Genomic DNA, 11,809 nt, shown 5'->3' with positions numbered 1-11,809 from the left:
CCCCCTTTGAAGAGGGGGACGACCGCGGCAGCTTTCCAATCTTTAGGGATCTCGGATGATACGAAAGAGAGGTTGAACAGACTGGTAATAGGGGTTGCAATAATGGCGGCGGATAGTTTTAGAAAAAGAGAGGGTCCAGATTGTCTAGCCCAGCTGATTTGTACAGGTCCAGGTTTTGCAGCGCTTTCAGAACATTTTCTATCTGGATTTGGGTGATGGAGAAGCTGGGGAGGCTTGGGCGAGTAGCTGCGGGGGGTGCGGCGCTGTTGGCCAGGGTTGGGGTAGCCAGGAGGAAAGCATGGCCAGCCGTAGAGAAAAGCTTATTGAAATTCTCGATTATTGTGGATTTATCAGTGGTGACAGTGTTACCTAGCCTCAGAGCAGTGGGCAGCTGGGAGGAGGTGCTCTTATTCTCCATGGACTTTACAGTGTCCCAAAACGTTTTGGAGTTAGAGCTACAGGATGCAAATTTCAGTTTGAAAAAGCTAGCCTTTGCTTTCCTGACTGACTATGTGTATTGGTTCCGGACTTCCCTGAAAAGTTGCATATTGCGGGGATTATTCGATGCTAGTGCAGTCCGCCACAGGATGTTTTTGTGCTGGTCGAGGGCAGTCAAGTCTGGAGTGAACCAAGGGCTATATCTGTTCTTAGTTCTACATTATTTTTTTTGAAAGGGGCATGCTTATTTAAGATGGTGAGGAACGAACAGGCATCCTCAACTGACGGGATGAGGTCAATATCCTTCCGGGATACCCGGGCCAGGTCGACTTAACAATATTTTCAGCTCAATTACTCAGATAAAAAAAAAGCGAATTAATATCAACGTAGACATCATGCAAGACTACAAATCCCTGCATGCTACTGCACATAATCTCTAGCTGACACCTTTGGTAAAAGGTATTGTGTCAACTTAAAACTTGCACAATACAGTTCACAAAATTGTCGACTTAAAGAAATGTAACCAATTTATTAATTACTAAATGTAGTTACCATCAGATAGTTAATCCAGAGATTCTTACTTTTGCTTTGATTTGGCAGTCTTGTCCAGATCATCATGGCATTTGTAGTTCTTTATGATAGTCACATTATCAACTAATTAGCATTCCATTTTTTGGCAGGTAAATACAGGTGAATATCATAAGTCTCCTTGTCCTAGAGTGAATTACAGTTATCAAAATGTCACTCCAGGGTAAGCCTACACAAAACACAGCCCTTGTTTTAAGTGTTTCTAAAATCCCCTGTGGAAAATGAATGATGGAAAAGTTATTGGAACGATTTTCTTGTTTCACCGCTAGGTTTTATGGGTATTATGACTCATACTGTGGTACTCTGTACTGAGATAGAAAAAAATATTTCTCACATTTAATTATTACTAACTTATTTTCTAAGCATATTGTTCTTGTCTAAGAGACAAAATACTGTCCAGTGTGGTGCTGTAAATACATAGCTATGTGTATCCTGCATTATTATTTTGTGTAAGCTATGTACAACACGGATTTAACATTGTACATCTGAATGAAATAGTTTCTGTTTTGCTTTATCCTTTGATACTTCAGGGTGCTGTTCCTCAACCATAAAACATGAACATGTGCAGTCTCTAACCCTCCAACGTGAGTGTAAATTAAATAAAGCTTATGAATATGAGTAGCCCAACTAGGCAAAATCCAATGATTTCTTATCAACAGAAACAAACTGGTCCAGTTTGTGTACCGCCACTGTTCTTTCAGAACTCCCCTTTCTTTCACACTCGCTACCTTGGCATCGTAACGTTACTGTCTCACGCACCAGTGCTACCGAGCTAGGCTATCAGCTAGTCTTCCGATATTGTAGCTGAGACGCACCGGCTCCAACAACATTACGGTGTTGTATTGAGTCATAACTCTCCATAAATTTAAGACAAAGAGCTGTTTCTAATTGAAGGAACTGAAATATAGATCTTCAATAAACTAATTGAAGATGATTAAGCTCTTTTCTCTGAAGCAGCAGAAGAAAGACGAGGAATCTGCTGGAGGAAACAGAACAGGAGCCGGGGGTAAAAAAGCAAGTGCGGCCCAGCTTCGAATACAGAAAGGTAGGCTAACTGGCTTCTTTAAAAGCAGATGGTCTACTTTTAAACCACGAACATGTTTGTTTAATTAACGTGTCTGTCCACGTGTTTAATAAATGAGAAACGACAAAAACGGGTCTGTATTGCCATAGGAGGCTGAACTAGCTAGTTGACTAATTAGCTAGCTAGCCATCTGGCTAACGTTAGCTAGCTAGCTATTATGAAAACAAAACTCAAACGTCGCAGCCAGAAGATGGTGAAGCCAGGGAATCAACTCATATTTACAACACTTCTTGTTAGTTAGCACCCTTGTTAGTTCATTTGCCCTGGTAGTTCAGTGACTTAGATAACGTTAGCTAGCTGAACAAATAACTGTATAACGTTATTTGTTCAGTAACTAGCCACGTTATCAGTGTTTCAATTTAGATGTGTCACTTAAGCAGTTTGTGCAAAAGAGAACACAAGCTACCAGTAGCTACACCCATTAAGCCGATAAAGTTAGTTAACTTGCTACTTCTGTCTGATGCTAACTAGCTCAAAAACGTGGGTATAGTCGTTCATTATTCAACAGAATATCACAAACGCGTCTTAAACTATTGTGGATATCACTATTGATGTTATTGAGTAACGTAAAAGTAACCTTTGCTTTTCATTAGTCAGCAACTTGTACTATGCTAGTTAGCTACTTCAAGTCAGTACAGCTATCACTAGCCAGGATGTTTGCCACACTTATCTTTGGTTACAAACAGTTTTTGGCCAATGTGCTGCAGTCCACTGTATGTCTCAAAGTAACTGTGTACACATGTAGATAGGCTAGTTAATGTTGTCAATACAAAAGATACATGTGAGACATTGAAACGTTTCATACCTTTCATGACAGAACACATGACATTTGGAACAGTGAAAGACTGACTGGGAGTTGGATGGCAAGAAATATATAACCTCAGCCTTTTAAAGTAGTTACAGGATTGTTAAGCCAGGTCTTTAGCTAATAACATTGATTCAAAAGAGAACGTGACATTTCCAGCTATCCAAAAAGAGGAAATGCTTTGAAAGGCCCCCCACAACCCTATCAACAAATATTTTCCCAGATACTTGGATAATGAAATTCAAACCACCCCTGTGATGAGTGTGGCGATTTTGTTCCAATGGCTCACTTGTTTGGTTCATGATCCTTGTAACACCATGGACCCCATATAAGATAACCAGTTTGACTGAAGCCCATGATTTTGAAAGACTATGCTAATCTCCATTTCATAGTGGATGAAGGCTGTCTAAAAACCAACGGGACCTATATACCTAAAGAATGTTGTTTAGCTTTTAGGCTAAAGGACCACCACATAGTCACAAATTGGTTTTCCTCCTTTTGAAGTGAACTGACTCTGTTCGCATATTAAACTTGTCAGTTGTTATTCAAAGCAGAATATAGGAAATTACTGCAGGGCAACCATTACAGTTTGAAAGACCTCAGAGTGAGAGGGAAAATACCACCACAGGTGTGGGATCACCCCAGCACTTCAGAAGGAATCATTGGACTGTGCTGCTCGGGTGCCTTCAATACCATTTTACACCCCACTTTTTGTCCGTAAAAAAAAAAGAAGCAGATAAGAAGAAGACTTTTGTTTTCATATTTCTGCCAGGCAGGTTTCATGCATGCCACTGAAGGGAAATTTATCCAAGAAGTCTGCTATTTATTGAGACATTAATTTTCTCCTTGCAGACATCAATGAGCTGAACCTCCCAAAGACGTGCGAGATCGTCTTCCCCGACCAAGATGATCTGCTCAACTTCAAACTCATCATCTCACCAGACGAGGTCTTCACTCTTTCCTGAAACAAGCTGTAGCTACTTGTCAGAGAGAATATGTCATATGTGTTTATTAAACATTTAACTATTGTACTCAAACTTGTACAGTTGCAACTAATGAATGGTTTGTAATGCTAACATAGTGGCCTATCAACTAATATCCAAGGATAAATACTTGGTACACAATGTATTATTTAGCACTGTACATTGACATTATCTCATGCCAACCCATCAAACAGTCTATGAACAGCATTCATAGAAACCTGTATGTAAACACATTCTCAGGTTATTTTCTCTCTTTTTAGGGCTTTTACAAAGGGGGAAAGTTTGTCTTCAGCTTTAAGGTAAGGGGGCTTAATGTGGGTGGACAGACATCGGGACGACATGAGTCACTACATCCTTCTTTACTTTCACACTAAACTGTTGTTAATGCCAATTACACCTGCTTGATAGCTATTGTTTTGTGGTATTTTTAGGGTCACAATTTGGTATTTGATGTTTTTAATGTCCGTATAGAATGGTTAAAGGCCCAGTGCAGTCAGAAACGTGATTTCCCTGTGTTTTATATACACTCAGTGGCCAGTTTATTAGGTAGACCCACCTACTACTGGGTCGGACCTCCCTTTGCCTCCAGAACAGCCTGGATTCTGCGGGGTATGGATTCTATAAGGTGTGGTGTTGAAATGTTACTCAATTGGTATCAAGGGACCTAATGTGTGCCAGGAAAACAGTTCCCGGCACCACTACACCACCAGCCTGTACCGTTCACACCAGGCAGGATGAGGACTCATGCAGTTTACGCCAAATCCTGACTCTGCCATCAGTATGAATCAACAGGAACCTGGATTTGTCGGACCAGGTCATATTTTTCCACTCCTCAATTGTCCGGTGATGGTGATCACGTGAACTGGAGGCACTTCTTGTTGTTTATAGCTAATAGGAGTGGAACCCAGTGTGGTCGTCTGCTGCAGTAGCCCATCCGTGACAAGGACCGACGAGTTGTGCGTCCCAAGATGCCGTTCTGCAAACCTCTGTACTGCTTCGTTTGTGGCCCGGCTGTTAGCTTGCATATTTCTTGCCATTCTCCTTTGACCTCTCTCATCAACGAGTGATTTTCACCCACCGGACTGCCGCTGACTGGATGTTTTTTGTTTGTCGCACCATTCTCAGTAAACCCTAGACACTATCATGCGTGAAAGGCCTTCCGTTTCTGAGGTACTGGAACCGGCGCTCCTGGCGCTTACAATCATACCACACTCGGTCACTTAGGTCACTCATTTAGCCCATTCTAATACTCAATCAAACAGTATCAGAATGCCTGTCTGCCTGCTTTATATAGCAGGCCACTGTCTGTTAGGAGTGAACCATTTTCATGAACGGGGTGGTGTTTTCCCCTCTCCACTCAGACCACTCCCAGACAGTCCGAGCAAAATTCTTGCTTGAGAAACTGTTCTTTGCTAAGAAGCTGTTTTGGCTTCTTGTTTACCATTTTAATTGAAAACAATCACAGTAAGGTATTTATTTGTTACCCGGAAATAATTTTATATTGAGATAAAAATGGCTGCACTGGACCTTTAACAAAAGTTGTGCTGCTGCATGTTTTTACATTTAAGCTGTTCTCTTTTTGGTTTTTCTGATTCTAAATGCCTTACAGAGATTCTCCTGGACTTTTTAGCCAGTAGTTCTGAAAGTAAAGCTCACGAGCCAAAAGAGGCCTCTGAAAACTGTGTGCTATATCACATACGCTAATTAAGAGTACCTTTCTAATATTGAGTTGAACCCACCCCACCCCACCAAGCCTCAATTTGTCAGGACATGGACTCTACAAGGTGTTGAATGCATTTCACAAGGATGCTGGCCCATGCTTACTCCAATGCTTCCCACAATTGTGTGAAATTGGCTGGATGTTTTTTGGGTGGTGGACCATTCTTGATACACACAGGAAACTGTTGAGCGTGGAAAAAACCCAGCAGCGTTGCAGTTCTTGACACAAGCCTGGCACCCCGTTCAAATGCACTTTACAGTGCCTTAAGAAACTATTCACATCCCTTGACTTTTTCCACATTTAGTTGTTATAGAATTTTAAATGGATTGAATTGAGATTTTTTTGTCACTTGCCTACACACAATGCACCATAATGTCAAAATGGAATTGTGTTTTTCGAAATGATTGCAAATGAGTTAAAAATGGAAAGCTGAAACGGCTTGAGTCAATAAGTATTCAACCCCTTTCTTATGGCAAGCCTAAATATGTTCATTAGTAAAAAATAAACATAAGTTGTATGGACTGACTGCAATAATAGTGTTTTAATATGCTTTTTGAATGACTAACTCATCTCTGTACCCCACACATACAATTATTTGTACGGTCGAGCAGTGCATTTCATTTCAAACACAGATTCAACCTCAAAGAGCAGAGATGTTTTCCAATGCCTTGCAATGAAGTGCACCTATTGGTAAATGGGTAAAAAAAAAACAATTGCAGACATTGAATATGCCTTTGAGCATGGTGAAGTTATTAATTATTCTGTACAGTGTATCAATACACCCAGTCATTACACCGATACAGGCGTCCTTACTAACTCAGTTGCCAGAGAGGAAGGAAACCACTCAGGGATTTCAAGATGAGTCCAATGGTGACTTTAAAACAGTTACTGAGTTTAATGGCTGTGATTAGAAAATTGTGGATGGATCAACAACATTGTAGTTTACTCCACAATACTAACGTAATTAACAGTGTAAAGAAGGAAGTCTGGACATAATTTTAAAAAATATTCCAAAACATGCATCCAGTTTGCAACATGGCACTAAAGTAATACTTTAAAAAACGTGGCAACGCAATTCACTATTTTGTCCTGAAAAGTGTTATGTTTGGTCCAAATTCAATACCAACACATTACTGAGTTACCACTCTTCATATTTTCAAGCATAGTGGTGGCTGCATCATGTTTTTGGTATGCTTGTAATCGTTAAGGACTGGGGAGTTTTTCAGGATAAAAAAGAAAGGAATGGCACAGGCAAAATCCTAGAGAAATATCTGGTTGTCTGCTTTCCAACAGACACTGGGAGATGAATTCACCTTACAGCAGGAAAATAACCTAAAACACAAGGCCAAATATACACTGGAGTTGCTTTACCAAGAAGACCGTGAATGTTCCTGAGTGGCCGAATTACAGTTTTGACTTAAATCTACTTGAAAATCTATGGCAAGACTTAAAAATGGTTGTCTAGCAATGACAAGTTTTGACAGTGCTTGAAGAATTTAGAAAATAACTAATGGGTAAATATTGTACAGATCAGGTGTGCAAAGCTCTTAGAGACTTTCCCAGGACTCACAGCTGTAATCTCTGCCAAAGGTGATTCTAACATGTACTGACTATGGGGTGTGAATACATGTGTAAATTAGATAGACATTTTTGCAAATGTGTTGAAAATGAAATAACATGTTTTTACATTGTCATTATGGCGTAGATGGGTGAGGGGGAAAAAGTACTCTTCTAAATTCAGGCTGTAACACAACAAAATATGCAGTAAGTCAGGTATGAATACTTTCGGAAGGCACTAAGTCTTTTGTCTTGCCCATTCAACCTCTGAATGGCACACACACAATCCATGTCTCAATTGTCTCTAGACTTTAAAAAAAACATATTTTAGCTGTCTCCTCTCCTTCATCTACACTGATTTTTGAAGTGGATTTAACAATTGACATCATTAAGGGATCATAGCTTTTACCTGGAGTCACCTGGTACTTCTATGGAAAGAGCAGGTGTCCTTAATGTTTTGTACACTCAGTGTAAGTGAAGATATGTGCACCATGTCATTGCTCTCTCTCTCTCTCTGGTTCGACTGTGTGTGCATCTTGCTAGCTCTCACTCGAGTGGCGAGGGCTGAAGTTCATTGGCTGGAACTCAAATTGCTAGGGGCTGGCTCACTTGGTGGAAAATGTAGGGAAAATGGTGGAATACAGCTTCCAGAAAAACAGTTACTTTCAAACTAGGGATTTCATGGCTAATTGAGGTAAAACAGTCATTCAGATCATAGATTATGCATGTATGAGCTACATATTGACATATTCAGCCCAAAGTGTGATGTTTAAAAAATACTTTGTGGTCGCCAAAGTTCCCGATCATGTCTTTAAGACTCTTGATGGTAAGCATGTTGTTAATAACTCAGTTGTTAGTCAAAAGAAAGTGAATAAGGTTAGAGAATATCTTACTTTGACTTCTTGTGACTGCTCTGTTTTCCAGGTAGGACAGGGCTACCCTCATGACCCCCCGAAGGTCAAGTGTGAGACAATGGTGTACCACCCGAACATTGACCTGGAGGGCAATGTCTGCCTAAATATCTTGAGGTACACCACTTGCACGGTGGTCACTTTGTTTTCGTTGTCTCGTTTGATAATTCAGAATGAGTACAGAATTCTACATTTTTACTATTATATCGAGCAGTGTCTTTTAACATCTCTTTTTCTCTTACAGAGAGGACTGGAAGCCTGTGTTGACAGTGAACTCCATCATATATGGACTACAGTATCTATTTCTAGTGAGTACAGGGATTATCCTATTTCCAATTTTGCCTAGCATAGTTTGATTACTCTTCCTTGTTCACCATGCTTAGAATCAGGAATGTAGCAGGATGTACAGTGCATTCGGAAAGTATTCCGATTCCTTGACTTCTTCCACATTGTTAAGTTACAGCCTTATTCTAAAAATGTATTCAATCTTTTTTCCCTCCTATACACAATACCCCATAATGACAAAGTGAAAACAGGTTTTTAGACATTTTAGAAAATATATTAAAAATAAAAACATAAATAGCTTATTTACATAAGTATTCAGACCCTTTCCTATGAGACTCAAAATGGAGTTCAGGTGCATCCTGTTTCCATTGATCATCCTTGAGATGTTTCTGCAACTTGGAGTCCACCTGTTGTAAACATGATTTGTGAAGGTGCACACATCTGTGCATGTCAGAGCAAAAACCAAGCCACGAGGTCGAAGGAATTGTCCGTAGAACTCAGAGACAGGGTTGTGTGTCGAGGCACAGATCTGGGGAAGGATACCAAAAACTTTCTGCAGCATTAAATGGAAGTTTGGAACCACCAATACTCTTCCTAGAGCTGGCCACCCGGCCGAACTGAGCAATCGGGGGAGAAGGACCTTAGTCAGCGAGGTGACCAAGAACCAGATGGCAACTCTGACAAAGCTCCAGAGTTCCTCTGTGTAGATGGGAGAACCTTCCAGAAGGACAGCGATCATGCCTTTATGGTAGAGTGGCTAGACTGAAGCCACTCCTCAGTCAAAGGCACATGACAGCCCACTTGAAGTTTGCCACAAGGCACCTAAAGACTCTGACCATGAGAAACTAGATTGACGTCTTTGGCCTGAATGCCAATAGTCACGTCTGGAGGAAATCTGGGACCATCCCTATGGTGAAGCATGGTGGTGGCAGCATCATGCTGTGGGGATATTTTTCAGGGACTGGGAGACTAGTCAGGATCGAGGGAAAGATGAACTGAGCAAAGTACAGAGAGATCCTTGATGAAAACCTGCTCCAGAGCTCTCAGGACCTCAGACTGGGGCAAAGGTTCAGCTTCCAACAGGACAACGCAGGAGTGGCTTCGGGACAAGTCTCTGAATATCCTTGAGTGGCCCAGCCAGAGCCCGGACTTGAACCAGATCAAACATCCCTGGAGACCTGAAAATAGCTATGCAGCGACACTCCCACATCCAACCTGACAGAGCTTGAGAGGATCTGCTGAGAAGAATGGGAGAAACTCGTCAAATACAGATGTGCCAAGCTTGTAGCGTCATACCCAAGAAGACTCAAGGCTGTAATCGCTGCCAAAGGTGCTTCAACAAAGTACTGAGTAAATGGTCAGTATACTTAAGTAAATGTTTTTTTGTTGTAAATGAACAAAAAATTCAAAGAAATGTTTTTGGTTGTCATTATGAGGTATTGTGTGTAGATTGATGAGGGGAACAAACTATTTAATCCACTTTTGAAAAAGGCTATAACGTAACAAATTGTAGAAAAAGTCATGGGGTCTGAATACTTTCCGAATGCCCTATGACTTGGCTATGACTTTCAGATTCTGAAAGATTGGTCAACTGGTTGGAGCAGGTAGGAACACCTGGCAAATAACCACGCCCTTCTATTCCTCCTCAGGAGCCAAATCCAGAGGACCCTTTGAACAAAGAGGCGGCGGAGGTCCTGCAGACGAACCGACGGCTCTTTGAGCAGAATGTCCAGCGGTCGCTGCGGGGGGGTTATGTGGGCGCCACGTATTTTGAGCGGTGTCTCAAATAGCTCCTAGCCCATGTCGCTTTTCTTCTTTTTTTTTTTCCCAAGATGCATTACCGTTTACACCTGAGACACTGACTGACACACAGACTTGAGTGGTCGGGGAGGGAGTGGGTCCATGGGGCCGGGAGGGGAAAGTATGGGGGGGGTCACTTGGGGGAAGGGAGGGGGTCCGAAGGTAAAGATGACAGGTTTGGATGGTCAGTGAATGTCGCTCAGAATCGGTCAATGCCACTACGCTGATGCCCACAGTTGTTATTTTGATAGACATGCCAACTGATCCTCCCACTCGTGGACAAGGACAAAAAAACACAGACGAGATATGCACTTAGACACCTCTTGCTCCCTTTTACAAAAGAATTGCGTTGTGTTTTGAATGCTATGCGAGCGCCTCTTGATTACTAGAGCTCTGAACCTGACGGATCGCACACATGCTTGGTGGCAAACTTATATGTGCACGCACACACGCCTCAACAACATGCCTACTGACACATGCTATCACATGCGCACACGTGTTTCAAACAGGTACACATACCAACCCAGATGCATAATACAGGCCATAGACACACTGGCAGAGGACTGACTGACAGGACAGACGCAGACATAGATTGACAGGATCAGTAATGCAGGCAGGGCTGTTGTGGTATTGGGAGATCTTTTTAGTTTTGTTATGGTTTTCTGGGTGGGGTGGGCGTTAGATTTCATTGGGCAGGGAGGGTGGGGGGTGGGTTACAATGTTACAATTCTATTGTGTATATTGAAATCCCAGCTGTTCACAATGACTGCAATATGAATTATGTTAAATAAAATATGAACTGATAATTCTTGCGTCTATACAAATTACAACATATGTCAATAGGACTATAATTCAATAAAGGTGTATTTTGTAACAAAACTCTAACCTTGGTTTAGGGTTTGAAACATGAGTTATACAACCAATAACATTTAATTGTACCTTTTCACTTTGGCTGTGCTCAAATCCAAGGTAGTGAATGGTTATTTTTCTGGAATGTTGAAGCCATAAAACAGTGATACAGTTTATTCGCAGGCCCATTTAACCAGTCAAGGCTCTGTTAGTGATTTGGTTATGTAATCATCTCACGGCTGCCAGTGGTGATTTAGATTTCTCAAATGAACCATGCGTTCTCATTTTAGTGGCTAGGATTCAGACAGGATCAGCTGAACAAAGACGCAATTGGTAGCCCCTATGTCTTTGCCCTGGACCTACGCAATATACTGCTGGTTAATGCTTTCCATTATAATTGAGCTGTTGTGACGCAGTGTCCATTCTCTTCGCATTTGTCAATGTTGGGAGTTTGCATCTCATGAAATGCTGGGTTTGAGTTTGCGCCTGCATAGAATGGCTATCCAAGAGCAGGGATGAGGGAGACTGCTCTTGCACTCTAGCACCCTCTTGTGGCTGGAATCAACAGCTAGTGCAGCTGTAGTGATGTATTTTATTTAACCAGCTAAGTCAGTCAAGAACAAGTTCTTATTTACAATGATGGCCTACCCAGGACAAGGCTGGGCTGATTGTGTCCCTATTGGACTCAATCACAGCCTGGATACAGAACAGGAGTGACACCTCTTGAACTGAGATGCTGCGCCACTCAGGAGCCCCATGGAACAATAATGGAAAGTTACAATGACCAAC

The 11,809-nt window shown here is 41.6% G+C and overlaps 1 protein-coding gene across 1 annotated transcript; it reads left to right on the top strand.

Annotated features, from left to right (window-relative positions):
- The first annotated feature begins 1,694 nt into the window (after window positions 1-1,694).
- On the top strand, window positions 1,695-11,099 carry LOC115110219 (NEDD8-conjugating enzyme Ubc12). The gene is made up of 6 exons (XM_029635673.2): window positions 1,695-2,071; window positions 3,768-3,862; window positions 4,159-4,197; window positions 8,100-8,203; window positions 8,331-8,394; window positions 10,021-11,099. The coding sequence occupies exons 1-6, from the start codon at window positions 1,957-1,959 to the stop codon at window positions 10,159-10,161; spliced, it is 558 nt and encodes a 185-aa protein (XP_029491533.1). The 5' UTR covers window positions 1,695-1,956; the 3' UTR covers window positions 10,162-11,099.
- Window positions 11,100-11,809: the final 710 nt, after the last annotated feature.

The sequence above is a fragment of the Oncorhynchus nerka genome, linkage group LG26 (assembly GCF_034236695.1).
Source record: "Oncorhynchus nerka isolate Pitt River linkage group LG26, Oner_Uvic_2.0, whole genome shotgun sequence".
Classification (NCBI taxonomy): Eukaryota; Metazoa; Chordata; class Actinopteri; order Salmoniformes; family Salmonidae; genus Oncorhynchus; species Oncorhynchus nerka.
The sequence above is the reverse complement of the archived record's forward strand: the minus strand, read 5'-3'. Positions and strand labels throughout refer to the sequence as shown.

Excerpts from the sequence above, each read along its gene's own strand:
- LOC115110219 (XM_029635673.2), top strand. The coding sequence starts at position 1,957 with ATGATTAAGCTCTTTTCTCTGAAGCAGCAGAAGAAAGACGAGGAATCT. Across the intron at positions 3,863-4,158 it reads TCATCATCTCACCAGACGAG|GGCTTTTACAAAGGGGGAAA; the intron begins GTCTTCACTCTT and ends CTCTCTTTTTAG. Across the intron at positions 8,395-10,020 it reads GACTACAGTATCTATTTCTA|GAGCCAAATCCAGAGGACCC; the intron begins GTGAGTACAGGG and ends ATTCCTCCTCAG.